The 27,564-nt window shown below is 36.1% G+C and overlaps 1 protein-coding gene across 1 annotated transcript in view; it reads right to left on the minus strand.

Annotated features, from left to right (window-relative positions):
* USH2A (usherin) overlaps nt 1-27,564 on the minus strand; it is an 838,570-nt gene that overhangs the window by 189,530 nt on the left and 621,476 nt on the right. The window contains exons 44-46 of the mRNA XM_058275221.2: nt 17,771-17,980; nt 16,216-16,418; nt 10,873-10,985 (exon numbers count right to left, since the gene is read on the minus strand). Of these exons, the coding sequence (XP_058131204.1) occupies nt 10,873-10,985; nt 16,216-16,418; nt 17,771-17,980 (526 nt within the window). The remainder of the gene's footprint in view (nt 1-10,872; nt 10,986-16,215; nt 16,419-17,770; nt 17,981-27,564) is intronic.

Raw genomic sequence — 27,564 nt, forward strand, 5'->3', positions numbered from 1 at the left:
GATGAATTAGGTGGGAATTAACTTTCGAGTCTTGAGATTATGGAAGTGATGGGTGCATGTGACAACAGAAAATAGGCAACTTGAATTTAGAGAAAAAAAAACAGGGCCAGAGATCTTGGAGACATCAGCCTGACTAAAGCTGTGGGACATTTGAACTATTTAAGCAGAAGGTAGAGATTTTCTGTGGAGGACAGTCAAAATTTATGAACACATTTGGAATGTAGCTAACAAAAGAAAACAAAGAGTGATCAAAGATCAGGAACAAAGTGGCAGTTAAAGAACAAAGTGAATTAAGAGGAAGAATTGGATTTTTCTCAGAGGTACTCAGTGTCTTCCATGGGTGCTACAGGAAGAAGAATGGTTGGAAGGGGTTTAGGAATGAGAGGGAGGTGAGGAATATTAGATGATTATTTCAGAATGCAAGTTACCAGTCACCGAAAAAAACCATGGAGGAAAAATCAAAGATAGAAGAGATTCTCCAACATCCAACTTCACAGCATGAAAAATTGGGGCCTTACAGTTTCACCTAAAATATGTTGAGGCAAAAAGGGAAAAGTTTTTCCTCTTGTGCCATATTCAAGTCCTCACTAGATATTTTTCAAATATACAGGGACTTATGAACAATGACAGTGATTTAACATTCATTTAGAGACATCCAGGCCAAGCTGCTGTCATATAGGCTTTTAAAAAGTTGGTGTGTCAAAATATCATTTATGTCATTCAGAACCTTGAGGCAATTATTTGTGAATGCTACAAAGACTTTATACATCAAACTTCTCATCAATAATATAGCCCCAAACTGATTTGGAACTCAAAAAACTGCCACAGTTCCAATTAAAGGCAATAAAAGTTATGAGCTACATTTTCTCTATACTTTCCCTTGAGCTTCGTACCTGGAAATCATGCATTTTGGAATACTGACAATGATGCCATAAAATCCCTTCCTTGTCTATGTTCTTTTCTTAGGTTACCCATTTATGGAGAATTAATAAGGGAAACTCAGAGGCAGCAGTACCCAGTGAAGCTGTAAGCTGTAATGTTTGTCATATTTCAATCAAAGAAGACCCACCCAGTCATCTTCATCCAGCACAGTTTCTCCAATCTCTAGGACCAGAATTAATGAATTAGCTATTGATTAAATTCCACTCTAGCAAATCCACCAAGGCAAATAAATGAACTACCCAGGGCACATGTAGGCCATGGTCAGACATGTCTGGGCTATCGATCAGTAGTTAGTATTCTTTGGGGATATAAAAGCAGCTGATGATAATATGACAAGTGTGGAAAATGCAATGTATTAATAGAAGCAGAGTTTGTTTCTGCATTAGCAGTCCATAAAACTAGCAGGGACCATCTGATCTTCCTGCATTTGTGTATCTTCACAATATATAGAAGATATATGTATCTGCAGTTGTACTGCAGACAATTTAGTCAAAGGAAGATATAAGTTTAGGCCAAGGACAAAGATGAGTTGGTATATTCCATGCATATAATCAAACAGACTTGGATGCTACCTGTATATTCTATTAAACTATCTGCAAATTAAATTTTATTGACTACTGCATTTTACCAAAAATAAATAATCAAACAAATACATATCTTATTAAAAACCAAATAATTTTAAATGCATAGAAGAAAATGCAGTCTACTGACATTTTCCTGGAAGGATTTCACATTTAATTTTACGTGTTGCTAATATAAAAGATACTTTTTAAACCAAAGCAGAAACATAACTAACAAGTATACATTGGCAGAAATATAATGAAATTACACAAACAATAACATGCACACAGGAGGCTAACTGCTTTGGTGTTGATGTAATTTTGATTAATGATTTGGCAGCCTATACTTGCTCATTAGAGTCTTGCCTTTGGAAAATGTTACTCTGCTATGATGAATTGTTTTATGAAAGGAAAGATTTACATGCCAAAATTTGGCTGTGAATGATTTCTATCAAATTTTTGCTGGATCTCCAACTGGAAAAAAAAGTTGCCAAAGGCATTGGAATAAAGAAAAATATGGTGTATTGGGACTTCCTGTGCTGGCCGAGATGGCATAAGCTCATTAGAGCCTATGTCTCCCACTGATTATAACTAAAATCTCTAGGCAAATTACAAAAAAAGCAACTATCTGAGGGCCTTGAAAAGTTGACAATGACTGGCAGATCAGGGGGTGTTAAAGCTTTAAGAAAAAGCTGACAGGATAAGGGTCCCATTTATTTTCCTCTTTTATTTCCCAATTTTTTACCCAAGGGCAGACCCAGTGTGGAATTGGTCTCTGGATAAGCAAAATCTCTGGGAGAACCCCTTTTTTTTTTTTTTTTTTTACCGGAGCACTTGGGGAAGAAACGCCTTGAAGCCAGAGTATGTGTGTGTGTTTGGTGGTGGTAGGAGGGTGCTATTTTATTTTGTATTGTTTTCTATCTTTTCCCTTTGGAACATGAAGGTGATTTCAGTCTTAGAGCAGCTTTGGCCACCTGGGTAGCTAAAACACCAAAGAAAAATCTAACTTCTCAGTAGTAACCAGGAAAAGTTATTTTTTTCTCTATATTTTCTCTTTTGTCATTGCCTCAAGACTGCTCCACTTAACCAAACTGTGTGACAAACTACAAGGCTTAAAGTATAGTTTCCAAGATCCTGGAAATTCAGAGGAACCAGAAAGGGTGAGGGAAAATCACAGAGAGAAGAAAACTAGTTATTCAATTTGTAATATTAACCAACACAAGTTCTGGACTCAAGCCCAGCTTTACCTACATGGGAGCTGCACATGTATGGGATGCCCAAGCAGCATGGCAAAGACTTTTTGAGATTGGAATTATTATAAAATCCACCACCCAAGTCCCAGAGTAACCACTGGGAAGTGCATGCTTGGGACAGACATAAAGCAACATAGCAAAGCTTTTGAAAAGTGTACTGACTTCGAGCCACTGAGCACATAAAGCAAGACAGAATTTGCAGTCAAAACTAATAAATTGATTGCCTCCTGAAGCAAATACAAAACACAACCTTCTTTGGAGGATTCACATTCTCACAATCAGTTATCCAAAATGCCCAGGAAGCAATCCAAAATCATTTAAAATTACGCTCATCTAAAAGAGATGGAGGGGCTGCATTAATATCGGACAAGTAGTCTTCAGAATAAGGAAATTTTCAGGAAGGAAAAGGGATATTACATAATGATAAAAGGTTCAGATTACTAAAAAGACATAACAATCCTAAACATGTATGCACCTTATAATAAAGGATCAAAATACATGAAGCAAAAACTGATAGATCTAAGGGAGAAATAGACAAATCCACAATTATACTTGGAGACTTCAATACACTTCCCACAGTAATTGATTGAATAAGCAGGGGAAAAATCAGTAACACTGGAGATGAGCTGAACATAGCAATCAACTTGAACTGATTGGCATTTATAGAACACTCTCTCTGACCAACAGCAGAACAGGAATCCTTCTTAAGTGCCATATTGGCCACAATGAACCATATTCTTGGCCATAAAACAAACCTTAACTAATTTAAAAGAATAAAACTCATACAACATATGTTCACAAAATTAAACTAGACATCTATAACAGAATGATATCTGAAAAACTCCAAAATATTTGAAAACTAAACAATACACTTCTAAAAAATCCATGGATCAAAGAGGAACTCCCAAAGAAAATTAAAAAGTACTTTGATGCAATTAATGTGCTACAATAATGAAAGAGGTTATTGATGTGGGAGGAGTTTGGATGGGTGGGTGGGTGGTGGGGTATATGGGCATCTCTTATATTTTTTAATGTAACTTTTTTGTGATCTATGTATCTTTTTAAAAAAAAGACAATTAAAAAGAAATTAAAAAATAAAAATAAATTGAGTTACCAACAAGTAAACATTTCAAAATTGAGAGATGTAATGTAAAAAAAAAAAAGTATTTTGAACTAAATAAAATTAAAATACATTTCAAAATTTTTGAAATTCACTTGAAGTGGTTCTTAGAGGAAAATTCATTAAATGCTTATATTCAGAAAGAAGAAATCAATAGTTTTTAAGGAAGTTGAAGAAGATAAATTAAGCCCAAAGGAAGCAGAAATAAGAAAACAATAAAGAATGGAAATAAAGGAAAAGCAGAACTGAAAAATGTTAGTTAAAATCAATAAAATTAAAAGAGGTTCTTGAAAAGATTCATGTAGTTGATAAAACTATAGCCAGAAAGAGCTCACATTATTAACAATATCAGAAATGAGAAAGTACAATTTAATTCAGACTTCACAGAAAAACTGCAAATAAGTCTACAGTCATAATTTTATAAATTTGGTAAAATTAAACAATTCTTTAAACAATGTAAGATAACAAACTCATTCAGGAAGGAATAGCCTGAGTTATATTATATTACTAAGGAAATTAATTCCAAATAAAAATCTTTCAACAAGGAAAACTCCAGTCCAAGATGTGTTTCACTGGTGAACTGTACCAAAATATAAGAAACAAATTATACCATTTTCACAAATCTCTTCCAAAATTAGAAGGGTAAGGAGTATTTCCCGGATAGTTTTGTGAGGCCATAGTACCTTGATACCAGTACCAGAGAAAGACATTACAAAAAAAGAAAACTATAGTCTACTAGCTTTTATGAACATAGACACAAACATCATCCACACGATGATAGCAAATTGCAGCTAGCAGCACATAAAAAGAAAAATACATCACAACCAAGTGGGGTTTATCCAGATAATATAAGACTCCTTCAATATTTGGAAATCAATCAATGTAATAAGCCATATTAATAGATTACAGTGTAGAAAATGCATTTGACAAAATTCAGCATCCATTTATGAGAAATGTCTCTCAGTAAATTAGAAGTAGATGGGACCTTCCTCAAACTGATAAAAGGCAACTGAAAAAAAATTAATATGTAACACCATACTTAATGGTAAAAGACTCAAAGCTTTCTCTCAAAGATTGGGAAAAAGTCAAGGATGTCTACCCTTATCACTTCATTGAACTAGCTGAGCAATAATGCTGGAAAAGAAATAAAAGGCATGTACATTGGAATGGAAGAAATAAAACTCTCTCTTTTTTGTAGATATTATAATTGTATATGTATAAAATTCAAAAGAATCTACAAAAATGCTCCTAGAATTAGTAATGAGTTTAGCAAGAGATTCTAGATACATAATCGTGTTTCTACACATTAGTAATGAACAATTGGAATTCAAATTAAAAAATTAACAATAGCATCCCAAGAAGAAATAAATAGGTATAAATCTAAGGAAATTTGTGTGATATCTGTATACTGAATTCAACAATACACTGATAACATAAATGGAAGAAGACAAATAGGGCACTCATGAATTGGAAGATTTGGTATTGTTAAGATTTTAATTAATTCCCAATTGATCTATAGAAACAATGCACTCAAAATTACATGGTTTTGTGTTTTGTTTTTGTTTCTATTTTTAAGATATGGGCAAGTTTATTCCAACATTTACTGAGGGAGACAACGGAATAAGAATAGCCAAAACAATTTTTAAAAAGATTGTCAAAATTAGAAAACTACATGATTATTTTATAACTTATAAAGTTACAGTAATCAAGGTAGTATGATACTGGTAAATGGCTATACACATAGATCAGTAGAAGAGATTCCGCAAATAGACTACACAATGCATTTAACTGAGTCTTGACAATGGTACAAAAGCAATTCAATGGAGAAATGAGTGCCTCCAACAAATTATGCTGGGACAATTGTACATTCATATGCAGAAATATTAACCTTGACCTATACAAGAGTTTATACAGCAATTAACACAAAATAAGTGGAAGACCTAAATTTAAAATGTATAAAACTTTAAAATTTTAAATGTATAACGATTTAAAAGTATAAACTTCTAAAGGAAAAGATAAGAGAACATTTTTGTGACATTGGTTTGGGCAATCCAATCTTAAATACATATCTAATGAATGATCCATAAAAGGAAAAAAAAGTGATTAGTTGGACTTTATTGAAATTTAAGATTTTTACTCTGCAAAAGACACAATTAAGAGATTTGAAAAACCAAACTACAGACTAAAGGAAAATATTTGTAAATCACATATCTGGCAAAGGACTTTCATCCAAAATATATTTTAAAAACTTTTATATCTCAGCAATAAGAAAACAAATGATGGAATTTAAAAATTGGCCAAAGAGTTGAACAGGCATGTCCTCAAATTTGATTAAAAAAAGTCAAAGAAGCATATGCAAAGCTAATCAATATCATTAGTCATTAGAGGAATGCAAATTCAAACCACAATGTAGCATACCACTACATTCCTATTAAAATGACTATAAAAAGAAGGGGGGTAGTATTAGAATACTCAAGTTGTGGCAAAGATTAGGAACAATTAGAACTTTCCTATGAACCTAGGAGAAATGCAATATGTTATATTCACTTTAGAAAAAAGTTTCCCAGTTTCTAATAAAATAAACCATAAAAATCACCATATGAAGCCCAAATCTCACTGCTAGGAATTTACTCAAGTAAAACAAAAAACTTAAGTTCACAATAAACTGTTTATAACAACTTTATTTATGGTCGACAATAATTGGAGATGACCCAAATCATATACAAATTTTGATACATTTATACAATGGCATACTACTCAGCAACAAAAAGTAACTAACTATGGACACATAAAATAACATGGATGTATGTATCTCTAATGTTATATTAAATGAAAGAAGCCAGACTTAAATGTCTATAGAAAGTATGATTCTATTTATATGACAATAAGGAAAAGGTAAAGCTATAGAGATGGAGAACAGAGTAGTGTTTGCCATGATTTTGGAGGTTGAGAGGTTGGCTACAAAAGGGTAGCATGAGGGATTATTTTGACCTATTCCAACTGTTTTGTATCTTTATTGTGATATATCTCAAAAGCTATGGTAGAATGGTACAGAGTAAGAGTGATATTACTGTGTGTAAATTTAAAAATAAATTTTAAAAATGTAATAAAAAATTAAAAAGATACGTAACACAAATTCAGGAAACTCAATTTTTTCAGAAATTTAATTTATTAGTGAAACTTGGCTGTTCCCTTCACATCCTAGTTAGTTTTTAATAGGATCTGGAATTTTTCTCCTTACATGTCTTAAATTGTTTTTGTTCTACTCCCACATTTAATTAATATTTGGCTGAGTATGGAACTTTAAGATTGATTTTTTTAATTCATAATTTTGAAGGCACTGTTCCAATATCTTTTAACAATGAACATTGCTATTTAGAAGTCTGATGATGACATACCAATTGCCAGTGCGGTATCATCTATCTTTTCTTCCTAGAAGCTCTTTGGATGTGCCTTTTTATCCTGGTATTCTGAAATTTCCTGATAAGATTCCTTTACTTGGTTCTTTTTTCAATCATTGTACCAGTATCTGTGTGACCTTTTAATCTGCAGACCAGTGACTTTGATTTTGGGATATTTTCTGGTCATGTTTCTCTGTTGATTTTCTCCTCTTTTCCTCAACTCTATCTTTCAGAAATTCCTTTTACTCAAATTATTAGACTGCCTGTTTTTTTCCCCCTACTTTGTTTGATTTTTTCTTTTTTTGATACCTTTGTCTTTTATTGTACTTTTAGACATTCCCTCACATTTTCCTCAAAAGTTTCAATTCAGCTTTCATATTCTTAATTGCTAAGAGCTCTGTGTTTCTTCGATTATTCTTTTTTTCCTGAAGCCTCCTGGTTTTCTTCATGGAAAGAGGAGCTCCTCTTATCTCTCTGAGGTTACTATAGTTTTGTTTTGTTTTTTTTTTCCTTCTTGCTGCATTGTCTCTGTGCCTACTGAATCACTACTTTTGTTTATCTTGTTCTCCTTTTTGTCCTTCAGAGTCATGCACCAAAAAAAAGTGACTAGAAGCTTCAGGCATAGGTAAGGCTTGCTGATTGGTACTCTTCTATGGAGCAACCAGGTTGTTTTATCTGTTTGGGAATTCCCATGTGCTAGTCTCTGGAGTTATTTTATTTGGGTCATTCAGACTTTTGCAGAGGAAAGTGTCCCACTTCCTGTCTGGAGGTATTTATGGCCAGCTAATTGTCTTTGAGAGCAGAACTAGGGAAAGGAGCTTGGGCTTCACCATCAGGTTTTAGTCTTTCACATCATTTCCCCTCATCCCAGCTCTCCCCTAGGCCTAGTAGGCCCAATTCCTAGGTACCTCAGGTTCAGTTTCTCCAGAGAATTAAATTTCTGACTTCCTGGTGGAGGGAGGTTGCATGTGAAGGAAGAGAAAGAGACACTTGGATACCTAGTTAGAGGAAAGGGACCTTAGCTTCCAGGCACTTATTTTTAGGCTTTCAGCTAATCCCCTGATTTCAGCTGTGAAATATACCCCATCCCCCCTTTTCTTCATTATCCTTAAAGCTTCCAAGTGCTCAGCCTCTCAGGGTCTCCACAGAGCAAATTAGTTTGTTTCATGTCATTTCCCCCCTCTGCCAACACTGTTGTTGTAAATTTCTCCATGGTGCTGTCATGTGCTTCTCCCTGCCAAATACGGTTTCCAAAATTGTGTTGAAATATCTCTCCTAATGTTGTCCCCTCTCTCATTTTCCTTGCACTTTTTAATATCTTTTAAAATATATTTGCAACCAATTTAATGTGCTTAGGGAATAAGCAATCTTTAACCTGAGATGAATTTTTTTTCTTGTTACTATTTGCAAGAGACTTCTTAGATGAAAAAAAAAATCCTAGAGACACAAACACAGGCAATGGTTCCATTTTTTTAAAAAAAAACTTACGTATTATTTTTAGCTGCACTTAAATATGTAAGCTAAAACATAATACCTCATGCTATTCAACTTGGTTTGAGTCATGGGGCTGCTAATACACAAGAAATTTGACAACATCCACACCCAGCTATGAAGGGGACCCACACAAGTTCCCTGGGTTCTTTTTGCCCAGCGCAGAGAATTGGAATCCCAACCAAGATTTTGATCACGCTGGAGAAAGAGTTTACTAAGCTGGCAGAGGTTAGAAGACATACAAAGTCTCAAATCTGCTTCCCCAAACAAAGGAGCAATAGGTTTTCATTAGAATTTGACATAGAGAAGTAGGGCGGGGATGTCACTGCTGAGTCCATCTGAAAACTGGGGTCTGTAAAGCGGACAGCAGAGGAGGGGGCAGGGGTGAGCTCACAGAGCTCTTTTTGTCCACTTTAATTGTGCTCCTTAAAGTGTCCTTGGTCTCAGGCTTCTTAGTCTAGTATAAGGTTATTAAGTTTCAGATGAGGGGGAGAAGAAAAACAGGAGCTTTTTAGGGAGCAAGAAACAGGAACTTACTAGGGAGTGGAAAACAGGTATTTGCTGGGAATTAAAACTAGGAACTTTGTGACTAAGGACGACTTTCATTAATAAGTAATGGTGCATGGCTACATGCGACGAATTACTGGATTGAGATGATGCATTTAAAACTGAAATATCATTCATAAGCTCAGTCTAAAAATTAAAGCTGTCGAGTAATACAGGACATATGACTGATTTTGGTCTCTTTCTTGAGTTCCTTAAGACTGAACTCAAATGTCACAGCCTCTATGAAGCCTTCTCTGATAATCATGGTAAAATTTAATATTTTTCTCTACGTGCTGTTGCACATTATAAACCTCTATTATAGTGTTTTCCACATTATCCTATAATTATTTGTTTAAGGGTGTGTATCCCACAGTAGACTGGGAACTTTGTAAAGTTAGAAAACTAGTTTTATATTCTTTTTTAAATCACTTTTGACTTCTACAAAATCAGAGCCATGAATGTGCTTTCTGAAAGAAAAAATAAACAAAAGTCTCTGGTACCCATTTAACTTGACCACTCCCCACTTATGTAGGTGCTTTGGTGGAGCACACCTGCTGAGGGGATTATCAATTAATTGCATCAAAAATTAGATAAGTATCTATCATGTGTTACATAGAAGACAGACTCAAGAAGAGAAGATATGATTTTTGCCCAGAACAGATAAGAATCCTGTTACCTGGGTTTTTCTAATTATTTTTTATCTCTAGTTCTCCAAGTCAGTATGCTTGAATTGATTAAAATGAAGACCTACACATTTCAATATGTCACAGAGGAACCCTTCAGAATGGAAATATGTTCTAGTAGATTGATTATTTTAGTCACTGTGTGGGTGGGCAGGGGTGGAGGAGACACGCATGTGTGCACAGCAAGGGCCACTCATAGCTAGGGCAAAATTACCATGTGGGAGCACTAGGATTTCCCTTTCCAGACTCAACTTGATGTAGAGGGACAGACCATTATTATCTTACTTTGGTTTGGGAAACTTGGTGTTAGATCATTTTTTCTTATTCTAGTTAATTTTGAATCCTAAGGGAATTAGCTTCAGATTATGGTCATTTCTTAGTAACAGATGGATCCAGAAAAATAAAGGGGTTCTACCGAGACTCTGATAAAATCAGTAGTGGTTATTCAAAGATTACTTACACTATTTATTTTATAGGTGTTTCCAACCTTAGAACAATCTGCTCTGCGTAGATCTAATTTTTTCAGAGATTAAGTTAGAAGGTAGTCATTTTTAATAAAATTGCATTCTTTACCTCACAAAAGGATTCACTGTAGGACACGTTTAAATACAGAGGTTCTTTAATGCATTTAAGTATTTGTGCACAGATTACTAAGTAATGGGAAGTGAGGCTGGGCCATGTGGGAAATCAAAGCTTAAATGTTAGGGGAATCTGTCCAATGTAGATCAACACTTGTGAAAAAATATAAAAAAAATATTTACACCCATATTTATAACAACTTATTAAATGAGATCACCACAACTGAGAATATATTTATTATTTTCATTTCATTGTTTATGATCAGAGTTCTTTAGATGAACTAAAAGAAATTGGTACCTTGAAGTGATGGCATGAATCATGGGTGTTGGAATGTCACTTGGAGCATCTTCCATAGTGGTGATTTGGGTCCTATTGCTTTTCACACAGGCATATTTTGTGCAGACTTCAACCTGCAAACATCATTTCAGAAAAGAATAAATTCAACCCTTTCAACATGCAGATTGACAATGGGCTGAATCCCACCCACCCTCATTTCATACGAATCTCTTCTAGTGTTCTATATCCTCCTGGGGTTTAATAAATATTCATTTTTGATGTTAATTGACTCCAGTGGGACAAGCTCAGAGTAAAGTACAGAATTGGGCTCAGGACAATTGATTTAGTAATTAAAATGACTCTGGTTCCAACCATTCAGACACAGAAAGACATATTAATCTACTCAGAGCACAGTCAAGAAATGGAAGATGCCGTGGTGACAGTTTGCAAGCATAATAGGTTATCACTGCATACTGCTCCCTAGATCTATAACCAAGTAGTGTAATGATGATATCTTCTGGAAGTCCTGACACTTTACAACAAATAGCCTAAATGCTAATGTCTAATGGAAGAAAAATGAGACCTAGAGAAGCCTTCAAGTATTGCTGAGCTATTTTATATCCATTTGTTCCAGCTGCAATTGTACTTTTACCTTAATCACTGCAGAAAATCATCATTCATCCCTTTAAATCTGCTACCAATCTCAATAAAAACTAAGGAGGGTAGAATAACTAAATATTAGAAATGGAGTTCATCAAACATTAGTAACACAAAAATAACCCATTCAGCAAGAGGGAGGAAAGATGAATGTACCTAAGAGTGATAGAACATCCACAAAGCTACATTGTTTGCTCTCGTTAAGGAATAAACCAGAAAGGAACTAAACTTTTTCTAATGCTAATTTACTTTCATCATATCATTCATGAATGGAGGAGGGAAGTTAGATACTGATGAATCATAAACACTAATACTGAGCTTTTATGTGAAGTAGTTCTCTGAATTTCCCATTGGCATTTGAGGAAAGACAAATGCGATTCTCGTCGTAGTTAGGAGATAAGCCATTTTATTCATAGAACAGTTTGCACCTGATGGGAGGTGAGGCATATTTTAATAATGCTGTTTAAGTTGAGTCATTTTTTAAATGCCATATAGTATTTTGAGATATTATTTCATAGATATTTAAACTTGATCAAGATCCTCCAATCTAAATAAGACTAATTAATTTAAATGCAGATGAACATAAAATATACTTGTTGTATTAGAATTAAGGACAATAAAACTTTATAAATATTGGAAAATATTTGTCTATATGATTCCTAATGAGGTAACACAGATTCAACTCTACTGAATTGATATTTAGTATGTGACAACTACTATGACAGGCACGTAACGCAAATTTTTATATTGAGTCTGTACAACCCCAATTTCATAAGTTTGTAAATTGAGGCTCAGAGAAATCAGGAAATATGATTAAACTGATAAGACTGTGATATCAAATTTGCGCTAAACATTGCACCTTATCACCTAAATAGCTCTAAACTAATGGTATTCAAATATGTCTTTAGAAAGCCTTTATTTTGATTTTAGAGAAATATGTCACTATTTTTCTCATTCTTACTAAAGTAATATTGCAAGTCTCCATTTTTGGGGCATATTTTTGTTGCTGAAGCTGCACTGAATAACATGAATGTAAAACAAACATGAGGGTTTACAACATTCACAAGAAAAAGAGATTGAATTGGACCAAAAGTTTAAATTCTTTTTCCTTTTATAAAGGAATATATAAAATATTTATTAAAAAGTTAGATACTTGGTTATATCTGTTTGTCTGCTGTAAAATCAATAGCTATTTACAAAGGGGATTAGCATGCAGAATCTTCATTCCAAAGCAGTAGAATCCCAATTACTTGCATATTTTAAAAGGAGCAAATCATATTTGACCATTTGATACTCAAATTTCCAGAAATGCAATGGTTATTCTAAGTGCAATATTTTCAGACCACGATGAGGTTCACCAAATGTAGTTATCAGGAACAGAAATATCTTAGTCACCAATAACAAAATTCAAGAATTGGATTCTAATTTGGTCTGTCTCCTCATCTGTTCCCAAAGTTGATCAAAATGCACTCTCTTCAAGCCATCACTGACTCACACAGGTTAGTACGAATGAAAGCTTTCCCACTGGGAGCATGTTTTGCCTTTTGAATGTCAGCTCTTGCTTCACAGTCAGAAAGCTGGAGCTAGATAGGCATGCCCAGCACCTAGGGAACTCATCTCTAGTTTTCAGTTTATGAGTCCCAATAAAGCAAACGACTAAGTTGCCTTTTTTTTTTTTTTTTCTTTTTTCTTTAGGCCAGTAAAAAAGAGTTTCTTGAGAAACCAGAGTAAAAAAGAAAAGTACACCCAGAAGATGTGGAGGTGGGCAACCTCCAGCAAGGAGGAGCACCTGGGGTTGGGGGCTGCCTTTATTAAAGCCATTCTTCCCTCATCCTCTTTCCTCATGCCTGGAAGGGCCCCAATTGTTTGCTGTTCTCACCTGTTAGCTCTCAGGGGACCCCCTGGGGAGGCCTATTTGGAGTGATCTGGGACTTCCCCTTGAGCCTGGGAAGAGTTCCAAATGAGACCTCATGGCCAAGGTCTCAGCGGGTGTCTTTCTGGCTTTGTTCTTAGCAATGGCCTCCCCTCAGAGGGTTTCCAGCCGTGTCCTCTTTCGGTTCCCAGCTGTGACAGGACCTCTCCCATCTTCTTCCCTATTTCCTATACTAACTTGCCTCAACTCAGCCCCCAGAGAGTTTACACCCTTAGTCTTAAGGGGACCTAAAGGGCGATGGTCATTCTTCTGAAGCCGACTAAGCTGCCTTTTGAGGGCTGTCTGCTTTCTCTACAAAGTCCCCAAAAAAGGCCCCCAAAGAGATACAGCAAATCTCTTCACCATCACCTTCCTATGTTAACCTTGTTCACAAAACTTTATGTCCAATTATTTTGTATAATTTTACTTTATAAATTTTTTATAAAGATTTATTTTTTATTTCTCTCCCCTTCCGCCCCCCCGCCCCCAGTTCTCTGCTCTCTGTTTCCACTCACTGTGTTCTTCTGTGTCCACTTATATTCTTGTCAGTGGCACAGGGAATCTGTGTTTCTTTTTGTTGTATCATCTTGCTGTGTCAGCTCTCCGTGTGTGCGGTGCCACTCCTGGGCAGGCTGCACTTTTTTCATGCTAGGCAGCTGTCCTTATGGGGTGTACTCTTCATACGTGGGGCTCCTCTATGTGGGGGACACCCCTGCGTGGCAAGCACTCTTTGTGCACATCAGCTCTGCATGTAGGCCAGCTCATCACATGGGTCAGGAGGCCCTGGGTTTGAACCCTGGACCTCCCATGTGGTAGGTGGACGCTCTATCCATTGAGTCAAATCCACTTCCCCTTTACTTTATAATTTGATCTATTATCTATTTGCACACATGCACTGACTTTAAGAACCATGAACATAAACCTAAGTCCACATATTCCTTGAGTAGGTTAATGGAAATAATGTAGTATGATGAAAAATAATGAATACACCTCTCTTCTTTAATCAGATATCTTTTTAGTTGGTTTTCTTAGGAGATGAGGCTTACGGGTAGTAATGGCAGAGAATAGCATTGGTTGTAACCAAATAAAATTATATGTGGTGAAACTACATGTGGATAAAAGAAGCAGATGGGAAAATGAAGGAGGAGGCACTGCTAAATGAACAAAGCCAGTGAAAAATTTTCATGGTCAAATAAATTCCTGTTTTTTTATCTCTTTTTGAAAATTATTTTAGGGTTTTAATGAATTTTAGAAGTAGCACAGTGTATTAGTCAGCCAAAGGGGTGCTAATGCAAAATACCAGAAATTGGTTGGTTTTTATAAAGGATATTTATTTGGGGTAGGAGCTTACAGATACCAGGCCATAAAGCATAAGTTACTTCCCTTATCAAAGTCTGTTTTCACATGTTGGAGCAAGATGGCTGCTGACATCTGCGAGGGTTCAGGCTTCCTGGGTTCCTCCCATCCAGGGTCTTGCTTCTCTCTGGGTTCAGGGTTCCTCTCTTCCCAGGGCTTTCTTCTCCTGGGCTCAAGTTTCCTCTCTTCCTGGGGCTTGCTTCTCTCTCCTCTGTGAGCTTACTTCCCCAGACTCCAGCTTAAGGCTTCAGCACAAACTCCAACATCAAAACTCCAGCATCAAATACCCTCAACTCTCCTTTGCCATGTCTTTTATCTGTGAGTCTCCACCCATCAAGGGGTGGGGACTCAATGCCCTAATGACGTGGCCCAATCAAAGCCCTAATCATAACTTAATCATGCCCAGATACAGAGCAGATTACAAACATTAATCCAATATCTATTTTTGGAATTCATAACCATATCAAACTGCTACACATAGTTTAATAAAAATTACTACCCTTTAATCCTTTTCTGTAACTTTGAGTTCCTGAAACACTCTTTTTTTCACTCATTTGCACCTCTGGCCTTGTGATATGATATCTTTTATATCTAAGCACTCTAACAAGATGTCCAATTCCTTGAGAATAAGTTCCATCTTTTATATGTGCTAATTGCCTATATTTTTTCTACTTTTAAGGTCAATAGACCCTGGAGAGGTCCATGCATTTAGTCAATGCACTCTCTGAAATTGCGTGCCAAATATTGTCATACAGGTGCATAAATATTTTTCTAGAGCAAGATTCTCTGACTTCATCACATTCTCAAGGAAATCCAAGGACAAAATCTTCAAGTGCAACTGCTTTTACTTAGGTGAGGGTTATTAAACATTTGTTGAATGATGAATGGATATATTTCTTTCATCCTCAGAGAAAACCTTTTAATATTGTTATGTATTCATTTATGTTTTCCTGTTCCATTCAGAATCACTGAATACTAGAGGTGGACAGAACCTTTAAATCAGCAAAGCTATTGTCCTAACAAAAGCAAACATTGAGACCAAGCAAGTTTCTGTAACTTGCCTTAAGTTATTAAATTAGTGAATAGCAGAAATAGGAATAGAAGAAAGAAATAGGATAATTTCTGGTAAAAGAACCAGTAAAAAGGCAAACATGGCAGGATTTATTGTAGATATGTGATTTGCTTCAATTGGCCAGTTAGAATATCATCACCACCCTGATGCCTTCGTTTTCCATATTATCATTATCTCCTCTTCAGAGACTCATGTGTTTGCCCACAGCAAACAGATTTAATCCCAATCAGTTTCCCTGTTCTCTCTCCCCTTCCCAAGTTATGAAATAATCTGTAACCAAGACAGAAGGTAGCCACTTGAAGAGAAAGCCCAGCATATTTTATTTAACCTATGCATAAGCTTAACCATCAAAAAACAACGTTCTAACCTGAATGTCATAGGTAGTGAAGGGCAACAGGTCTCTCAGAATGAATGACCCAGGCATGTTCATTCCAGTCTTGGAGAGCTGATTATTTACATAGACAGAATACTCAGTGACAACGTCCTTTGGGTTTGAAGGAGATGTCCAGATGACACGTACAGCTGTACTGTTGATGATGACAACCTCTGGAGGATGCATGCCCTGAGGCTCTAGAATTAAAGGAAGAAACAGAATAAACTCCAGCTGTCTCTGAAAAAGCACTTGTTCAACTAAACGCAGATTAGTATTTAGGTTTAGCAAAGGGTTTGCTGCTATCAGCTTTCCTCTGATGAACTTATCACAGTCTGTAGTCCTCTGTAAATTGGCTTATTATAGTCTCAGTTAGAAATCATAAAGATTGGTGGTAAAATGCTTTATACCACCAGCATAGTGTTAATTTATAATACTATGTGACCAGTGGGATATGATGATAAATTATTCACCCATCTGCATCACTAACACCTATCTATTCTTTGCCTCTTCTCCATTCCTTCATTCCGTACTTCTCAGGGTGGGGGAGAAAGAAAGAAAGAAAATTTGCTCCTTAAGCAAAAAAATAAAACTCAAATGCATTGAGGCTGGTGAAACGTGAAAAATCATTCAATGTTACTAGCTTGTAACTCAAGCAATATGAAGCAATAATGCAATATTGTCATTATGTAAATGATTTTGAATGTTGATTACCATAGGTAATGATGAAATCTAACATTAGGGAAAAAATCTTGCTTAGCGTTAAATTACACAATTATTCAACCATGTCAGAAATAACTATGCAAAGACCTATTTTTATCATAAGAGCCCATCTTAACTAGTTGAAAAATTGTCCTTGTGATCCATTCTATTTTATAAACAAAAGGTGCCGACCTTTGGCACCAGAAAGGGAAATGGGTTCCACACTGAAAGTGCTCTGCTAATGACCTGGAACTCTTGCTTGGGAGGTAATGATATTATAATGTTTATAATGAGACTTTATAAAGCCAAAAAGATTAGAAAGACCATTCCAAACACATTTCAGATTCACAAGTTGCTTCCCTTGCTTCCTCCCCCTTGCTAACTGGCTTAGAAATGAGGCATAGGCAATTTTTCTCAGTGGCTGAGAAAGAAATTCTTTTCTCAGAGCCGAGACCTTTTCTCAGCCACTATTTCTGGAGACTCAGGGAGGGCCCTCACTGTGTTTGGCTGTTGTTTTCAAAAGCATATTGCTTCAGAGAGCCAAAAAAAATTTTTTTTTCTAAATGTCACCATTTATTGATGTGAACTCAGCTCCAAACTAAGCATACACTGAAAAGAACAAGAACAAACTAGGCTAATATCCCGTTATTAGAGTCTGGTGCTGCTGTCTCGATGGGACCACTTATTGATCTGCCGCTTGACAGTGAGCACTTAAGCATTTTAGCCCCAACTCTCTCCCCCCAGCACCGGAAATTTCATAATGGAAGGATGACTGATGTCAACCCCGACAAGTATCAATCAATTTCGTTCGCTTCTCTGATGCCCCGCATCACTTAATATCTGAACTCACCCCCATCACGAGTGGTTGCATACAGTACTTCACTGTTGATGCTGTAGACTCCATTGAAGACAGAGATAAAAATTCCATATTCTGTGTTTGGGTTTAAGCAGCCAATGACATGAGAGTTTATATCTGGCAGGATTTTTAGAGATTCATTTGAGGTAGTAGAACTCCAAATAAGTGTATAATATTCAACATCACCTTGTAGGTCTTGAATAGCTGTTAACAATAAATGCAGTAAACTAAGTGTGACTGATCTAAGAGGTTCTCAGGGGAGAAAGAACAAACTTTATCCTTAGTGATGTCTAGATCGGAAAACAAAGACAGCTTGTAGAGTATTTGTGCTGGCCTGATGGTTTTTATTTTTTTTAACCAATTTTATTTTCCCCATTCCATCATTAAGTCAATAGAGTCTTATCTTATACAGGAAAAGGAATTTTTAGATTTCTTTTAAATATTTCAGTTTTGCTACTTATAATTATTCAACTAACCTTGCAAACTTTGAAATAATGCTTATGAAAGAAAACTAAGAGGAAAATAAAAATACATAAACCTGGAAAAACTTCTGCTCATAAGTAACGTAATCCTGGAGAAAAGTCTGTGCTAATACAGATAAGGACATTTCCTGACACAGATTCTAGAACTTGAAAACATGCTAACAAAATTTTCTGAATAATACCTAGAGGGATGTTCAGATAGATATGCTTTTTGTACATGGTCAATGTAGCAGGGCTAGATAGCATGCTCTCCTTCAGGACTGACACTGTAGGATCCTAAGGTGATATTTAAGTTTTTATCAGGCTCTTATCGTTGTCTCCTCAGTCATTGGGTTTCCGTAGGCAAACTCTTAAAGTTTGATCATTTACTGACTCTCAAATTCCTCATCAACTCTTCGACCTTTATCCTTTCAAAAACCTGTTTATTCTTTCTTTCTTTTTTTTTTTTTTTTGCCTCTTCTACCCAATTCCACCCACAGGACAGACATATGTCTGTCCTCAATATGTCAGCTTTGTCCTAGGTCTGCTTCTCTGCAGATTTGCACAAAGATGCTTTAAAAAGAAGACATAAAATCATCCACGCTTTTTAGGTATGGAGTAGTATAATGATCTACTTTTATCACTATTATTTTTAAAGTCTTTAAGCAGTAAAGATTATCCTGTCAGGGGTAATGTTGGTTTACAAGGTGCCTGGAACTTGTATGTAAAATCATGCATCAAAAATGGTTCAGCATCATTGTCTAAGGACTGGGAGAAAAGTGTGGTGATATTCTCTTTTTCAATAGGTGTGTGATATCTCTGATATGTGAAATCTTCTCCTATTGCCATATAAAAGGTATGGCTGTTGGATTGTATGATTTTCTTTGAAGGACCACCTTTTCATTAAGATCTTGTGGGTCTTACATAAAAACTGAATTCTTTATTTTTTCCAAAGCACACTACTGCTCTCCCTTTGTCTCTAGCAATACTTCCAAGCTGTGGCATGCTAATAGTATTACAAGAGTTTATATTAAGATACTTTAATGATTAATTTGGAAAACTCTGAGAATTGAGGTGTTACCTTTCTCTGATGCCACAAAATGTAAGTACATTTAATAAGGAGATCATTGTAATGGACTGGCAGGAACTGACTGCTCATGTTCATTAATACTGCCCCAAATGACAGTAGGAGTCAAATACAGCAAAGCCACTGGTGGAGTGAGTGTGAAAGTTCCTTCTGTCATTAGAACCATTTTCTCCTGGCTTGTGGTATTATTATTCAATTTGTGGCAACTGAGGCATATTCGAAAGTAACCTAGACTTGATGTTCATGTTCTGTTTTCAGTGTAAATGAACAGGTCACTTTTTAGAAATTCAAACCCTAAAACTATAATAGCAAAAGTATTTTCAAACTCTACTAACAAATATAAATGGATTTTAGTTGGATTATTATATGCACCTGATATCTCTTCAAGTTTCAGTTAATATACCAATGTAGACGTAATGAAGATATTAGAGTGAGGGAAGATCATATGTCAATACCTGGAGGAAATCCCATTCAATGCTCATTCTCAGCCATGTACCATATGTCAGCCCCTTTGAAGTAGAACAGATGCTATTGTTCCAATGAAGATAGGAAAAGATGGTGATTCAATCCCTTTGTTTTATGTTTTACTCTATGATACTGAGACTCTTATGACCAGAAAGCAGGCAGCATTTCTGGGCAACAAGTGCCAGATTTCTGCACTGCCCTACCTCTTGCCAACATCTGTATCAACACTTCTCTTTTGTCATTCATTAACACATTACAACCCACAGTCCAAAATACAGGAAAAAAAGGTAAAAACAAATTATATCTTCGTATTCTTAGTCATTACGTGAGATGTTCTGGGAGCAGTGCATGCACAGGAGTAGACTTTTCATTATAGTCAAATAAGGTCTTTAACTTCAATGGGCTCTTCCTAAGTCAGTGAACTGTCAAAGAAAGAGAAGATGCATCCTCAGGTCATCAGACCGGCACAAAATTAAAGGCTGCTGACCTTGAGCTTACCTCTGAGAGTGGAAATCTATTAAATTGAAATAGCTAGTATGAAGAACCAAGTAAATTCCACCCTCCCTGTCTGATGGCAAAGAGCTGGGAATGAGTATGCTTCTCCTTGTTTAAAGAGAAAAACATAAATTAAAATGCTTCTTCATAGCCTAAGGGAAGCATTGCCTAGAACCTTCAAAAGCAGATTGTTTTTTGTATATTACTTCCAAGAAAACAAGATTGAAGTGTTATAAGATATTTTTTGCATGATGTTCTCAAAAATAACAAAAGAGACATGCTATTATGAACAAGAATCTAGGAAACAGGTGCCTGGAATCATTAAAAGGAAAGCATGATGGCAGAGATGCAAAGGGATCTGCCTTAAAGAAAAAGGAAAGCAAGAAAACTTAAAGAGCAGTGGCAAAATTAAATCTAAATTGAAAGCATGAAAGAACAGAGTTAGAAATGCACATCAAAAAATGATGAGGGACAGTGCCCACTGGATGGAATGGGGGAGAGTATGGGCCATGATGTGGACCATTGACCATGAGTTGCAGAGGTGCCCAGAGATGTACTTACCAAATGCAAAGGATGTGTCATGATGATGGGAATGAGTGTTGCCGGGCGGGGAGTGGTGGGGTGGGGGTGGTGGGGTTGAATGGGTCCTCATATATTTCTTTTTTAATGTAATATTTTTACAAAATCAATTTTTAAAAAATGATGAGGGAAATAACTGAGAAGAAATCAAAGAAAGTCTAAATTACAGACTTTCAGGACAGAGAATGCAAAAAAAAATCTAATTAACTTGAAGAATTAATGTAATAAATAATCACAGATACAAAATACCCCATCCAACTTTACCCAAAATGAAGGCTTATGTCTACACACTGAATAAACTAGTGTAACTTTGGGCAAAATAATGACAATGGATCCAAATGTAGACATATTATGGAACCTAATGACAGTTCAAAGGTAATCTAAAAACCTGAAAAATAGTCTATAAAAGAAAAAATTCAGGCAAGTTTCGGATTTCTTATCAGCAACATAAAATGTATGAAGACAATGGAACAATTTCTATCAGTCTTGAGGGAGAATATTTTGATTCAAGATTTCTTATATATTTATTCATTCTTTATGAGCAAAGACAGCAAAAAGACTTTCATATATAGGAAAAATTAAGAGACTATACACCTAATTTATTTAACTTATTTATCTATCTTGATAAAACTTTCCAATAATTTTCTTCAGAAGATTATGAGATGAATCAAAATCCAGAACTTAAGAATGGGAAAGTTTAAGAAATGATGATAAATATTGAAACCATTGAGAGAAAACCATTGTGTAAAGTAATTATAAAATGGTAATAATAATTTATAAATCAAGCATTGTAAATTACAGGTGTGAAAGGCAAGGAAAGTAACAGTACACTAAATTCCTTATAATACATAAAATATAAAGACATGGAAAATTAGGGGATGATCTTGTTACCTAGTCATGGAATTATAAATAGCATTTAAACTTTAAAGTTCCCTACAGAAGATAAAAGAGATGGCAAAGACTCCTTCACTCACCAGCACCCACGCTTTTCTGTTTTTGTCAAGCAGTTTGATACCTTTTCCTAGGCCCATTGCATCTAGGGTTGGTCATGTTGACAAGTTGGGGCCATTTTTGGACTGAGTTGTTATAGAGCAATTGGCCATCCCTGATCATTTTTCTGTATTTTGCCCATCTTGAGGAGGACTCTGAGGCCCTAGGGGATTAAGGATCTACTATACGGAAGGAGCCTAGATCCTTAAATGATGCAAGAGAGGTTGGTAAGGGATTAGAAAGAGCTACAGATAAACCTCAGGCTTTAGGTTTTGATTTCTTTGCAAAGCCCATTAAACAAGATAGAAAACATAGAACTATGGAATGGAGTTTTGTGAACTTATTTCATTTAGGACTTCTTGAGTTTACAGTGTTTTTGTGGCAACAGATGGACAGAAATTAAACATTAAAATGTGAATGTTTAAGGTAGACTTATATACTTTGGAGTTAAGGCCTAAATACTAGTTTGTTCGTGAAAAGATAGTAACGGGGATTTCTTTTGATTATGTTATATATGTATAGATTAGGATGAAATATTTTCTCAGATATTCTTCTCCTGTTATGTGTAACCTATGTTTTGTAGATTCCATATTTTTCTCTGAGCAGGTACTGCTCTAATTATAGCATATCAATTTCACCTTGATAAATTGAAGAAGGTTGTAACTTCTGAAAGTGATCTTTTCTGCTAAATCCCATTTTCAGTAATGATCTTCAATTTTTGGTCAGAAATTTGGTCTTAGAAGGAGCAAATTCTCAAATATAGAGCAGGTCCTTTTCCTTCGTAATGGATTCCCAAATAAATCAAGCACAGTTGTTAGATGGATGAGTTGACAGCACTCTGGCAATGCAATTTGATTGTGCTCATTACATGGTCAAGGAACATGGTTAGAGATAATTTCTCGGCTTACTTTTAAAAAGAAGAGCTCAGTATTAGTTACACGCTCTAGACCTTTAGCTTCTATGTCAGAGGTCAACAAGGAATAGTGTGTGGACCAAATGCAGCCAGCCACCTGTTTCTGGAAGGGTCTGCAAGCTAAGAATGTTTTTTATGTTTTTAAATGGCTGAGAAAAAAATCAGAGAAGGCTATTATTTTGAGACATGTGAAAATTATATGAAATTGAAACCTCAGTGTCCATAATAAAAGTTTTATTGGAACACAACCATGCTCATTTGTTTAAGTATCATCTAGAGCTGCTCTCATACTACAACTGCAGAACCGAGTAGTTGTGACAGAGAAAAATGGTCTATGAAACCTAAATATTTACTGTCTGCCCCTGTACAGAAAGTTTGTTGTCCCTGATCTAGACTGATTACAGTTAATGATTCCATTCAGTAGACCTGATTTTATTTTATTTTATTTTATTTTTGTCTAGGATGGAATTCTTCAGCAATTTCTCATTGGCAGGCTGATTGGGAGGTAATTTTGTTCAAATGTGAAAACCTAGAAAAATTCTGTTGAAGTTACTTAATGGTAGAGGTGTTGATCTTGCTCACAGATTCTCCAAATCAGAGTCCAATTTTCCCAGTTCTGTGTTGAAGAACTCTGTGCCAACTAAGTACTTCTCTAAAAATCTGAGCATATCAAATTTGCTCCTTGAGAAGATTCTTTATTCTGCCCAAGGGTAATACTGTTTACATGAAGAAGTAGGAAGAGCCTCTTTTGGGCAGTGATCCAATCCAGGCTCCTTATTTTTCCAAACATAGTTCATATTTATTCATCAGTCAAAAAACAAGGAGCTGGAGGAGCACATATAGCTCAAGTGACTGAGTGCCTGCTTCCCAGATACAAGTCCTGGACTCAATCCCTGGTACTTCCTAAAATTGAACAAACAAATGAATGAATGGAAAAACCAAAACAAAAAAACCCAACTCTCATCGGGGAGCAGATGTAGCTCAGTGGTTAAGCACCTGCTCCCCAGGTATGAGGTCCTGGATTTGATCCCCGGTACCTCCTAAAAGCACACAAACAAACAAAAAAAATAAGGAGCTGCGTTTTGGACATTCCCTAGCTACTTCTGTCTCTCATTGTGGCCCAGTTCCTGTCAGTAACCTACCAGAGAAAATTGTAGGTTAAAGGTGATAGTATATGAGATGTGTTAATTTTTCAGCATTCTATGTCTGACTATGAAAAACAAGCAAGCTAATCTATGTACTTCAAGTGAACTGATATGGGCAAAAAGTAATTGAGTTAGTTAGCTAAGCTGCTGTAACCAAGGATTCCCAAAATACAGTAACAAAAAACCCCAAAAACTAACAAACTTTCACAATAGCCCCAAGATGACAACCAGATTGGTAGGGAAATTGTGCTCCATGCAGTCATTCAGAGAGCTAGGTTTCTTCTCTTATGAGACTTTGGGCATCTTAGGGTATGCTCATGCATTAGTTGAAACTGAGAACACCATCCTTGCACAATGAAAACTTGGCTGGAATTAGTCCCCAGTTCCAGGGGAAACAATCTTTGAATCTATGGAATTTCCTGCGATTGGTGTATCTTTCATGGTGCTCCCAGGACCATACCTGATAGTTATAGGGTGGGGCCAGCCATACCTGCAGTCTTAGGTGGGGGATGGCCATACCAAGAAGACCAACCATGTTCCAGTATTTTCTGGAACTTGGATTCAAACTTAAGTCTCCCTGATTGCAAAGCCTATTCTTTGAATCATTTCTTCACATGGCTTCATACAGGTTTGTTATTTTCCTGATAGGAGAATTGAATTTGAAACCTTGAGAATAGATGGAATCACCAACAGGAGAAAACTGGAATAAATGGAAGACTGGAAGAACTTTGAGAAGAAGGGCCCCAGGGAGGATGAAATGGAGAAGTCAGTAAGGTAGGAGGACTGTAAAGATCCAGTCTCAGTCAGCAGAGCTTGTTTATAGTGATGGCTTCCTCAGCGAGAGAGCACTGAGAAGAGAACCCTGGATTGGGTGATTAGGTAAGAAGTCAGGACTTCAAGAGAGCCATATAAGTCGAGCCTGGGGTAAGGTCAGATTACAAGGTGCACAAATGAAAGGCTGGGGACACAAGACAGTGAAGGGCAAAGGGGTCTATTTGCTTTGATAACTGGAGGGGCAGGAAAGAGAGCAGAGGAAGGAGGTGAGCTAAATGAAGGGTGTTTTTAGAAGACATCAGATATGAACTTATTATATTTTGCCACCTGCCAAGAAAAATTCAAACCAAGACAGAAATTCTATTTAGAAAATATGGTGATTACTAACTAAGAGGTCAGGATGAAGAAGATGCATTTCTGTGGATTCAAACTTACTCTCTTAATGATGACACCTTCGTACTTTGAGAATATTCCAGAGAGTTCACTGAGCTCTTCTAATGCAGGAGTCATGTCATTTATCCTTATATTCTCAGTGCCAGGGACAAAGAAAGTGGTAAATACTTATGGAAGGAAAGGAAGGATGGTGGGGAAAAGAAAAAGAGAAAGAGAAGATGGAAGAAGGGAGGAAGACAAGGAGGAATATATAATAAAAGATAAGAAAATAAAAAGGTTGGGGTAGCTCTCAGATTGTAAAGGAGGCAATGGTTTTTCATTTCCTCTTTCAATACCTTCTCTCGCCAGCCAGCTCCCATGTTTCCTTTTCTGGCCTCATCCCTTTTGTGAGTCAGCCTCAGAAGAGACACTGGCTCCCCATTGTTTTTCCAATGGGCATTTTCTCATTTTGCCTTTTGTATTAGGGTGAGCAGTAGGAATGGAAAATATTTTATTAAAGCATTCTAATAAGCATTATGGCTAAATTAATGAGAAACAGTAGAAAATTTGGTGCCTGGGCCCTAAATTTGAGCTCGGGAACATCTATTTACTAATTTTGGGTAAGTTAACTAAGCATGAATGTCTATTTCCTGGGTCTTTTATGAGTATATAAATAGTTTAAGTGAAGGTATTTTGGTATCTTCTCCTATAAAAGTATGCTTTTTTTCACCAGTATAACTTATCATCACTGTACTTCACTTAGGCAGAAGTACTGGTTGTATTACACATGGCAGGGACGAGAACCTCAACTCTCCATGGGGCCAGGAAGGGGAGGGCTGAGCCAGATGACGAGTTGTGTGCTCTACCAAAAGGGACAGCCCCTGCTGAGTGCCAGCTGATAGCTTCCCTCCAGCAATGTGAGAGTATTTTCACCTATTTGATTTTTCAAGTGAATTAAAAAATTATCTTTATATGCAACATTCTGATTGCTAAATGCTGGTAAGTTGCTATTTTTTCAAATACTGAGGGCAAATGCATGGAGGATGGGTAGACAAGTTTAGCCTCTGCACTGCCAGTTTGCAATATCTGCCCTAACAAATTAAACTGAAGAAATGCAGGGATCATTGGCAGAAATGGGGGGATGATTTTTATCACATTACACATCACATAAATGACACCAAGGATTAAAACTGGCCATTCTAAAAGTTTCAAGCTTCAATTAACTTAACCCTCTTAATCTGTGGTTGGTAAAATTTTGCCAGAAACCTTTTGCTACCAAGATGATGTATACATGTGGTGATCATAGTGAAGAAAAATTGCATTTTTAAAAATGCATTTTATTGTTTTGTGGAAGGCAATTTTTGACAAGCAGATATTGATAAATGTATTCATATGGCTATCAACACAATGTACTTTCAACCTGTAGTTTTGTGCCTTTTAACATATCAGACCATATGCCAATTTCCCCCCAAAATCAAGAGAACACGTTAAAATTTAAAATTGCAAAAAATAGATGGCCCTTTCAGAGAGGAGTGACTAGTTAATTTACTTAGGTGAGAAATTGCACAAAGGAAGAAAACGATAATGCAACAAGGATTTGGAGAGAGGGCCCTCTTCTGAAAGTTAACCTTTGTGCTCACAAATAGTTATCTGAAAAATTTCTAAGCTATGAATGGAAATAACAGCAGATTGCATTATCTACAGCCAGAAGGTCAGAGGTTCAGATTACCAAGGTAATGAAACTTCAGTGAGCTGCTTCAGATCTATTAGGTTTGTCAGTTTTTATAAGCAAGCTTATTTCAGGCATGCAATTATAACAGAGAGGACCTATATTGGTGAAAACTCAGCAGCAAGATTTTAACAAAAATATTCCAATGTTAGCTGAGGGGGGAGAACATTCACCTTTATAAGCAGACTTTTATGATGAATCAGTTGGTGAGGGTGGAGCAGAGAGGAAGAGGGAGATGGGTGAAAAGAGACATAAAAAACTCATTTCCAAATAAGAACTTAATATTTCCCCAGAGGTGTTTCAGAGAGTAATCATGGGCATCAACTAATATTCTTCCATTAAAATGGTTGAAAAGATCCCAATACAGGTAATGCAGATCACTTGAAACCTGGAGCCTTGTAATAACCTTAAAAGTGAAAGGCTTTTGTAAAAATAGCATATTTAATAAGCGATACAGGTCAATATAACCTGTAATGATTTTAAATTTATAATTAATGGACTCCTAATACTGGTTTTAGGTCACAATTGATACCACATAACATTGGGGCAAACTAACACAGGAGTTCTAAATAAAAGGCATTGCTCTCTGAGGCTGCAACAAAACGCAAGCCTGGACAAAATCAAGTGGTTACTATTGCCTGATCTTTAGTAATATTACGTCCTCCTTATATAATGATTATTATGCTAGCAGGCAGATTTTTCTGTCATAAAATATTCTAATTGGGCCTTTCCAAATCAGATAGTTCTCAATATGCACCAACTTTCTAACAAATTTGGT

This window comes from Dasypus novemcinctus, chromosome 13 (assembly GCF_030445035.2).
Source record: "Dasypus novemcinctus isolate mDasNov1 chromosome 13, mDasNov1.1.hap2, whole genome shotgun sequence".
NCBI classification, from domain to species: Eukaryota; Metazoa; Chordata; class Mammalia; order Cingulata; family Dasypodidae; genus Dasypus; species Dasypus novemcinctus.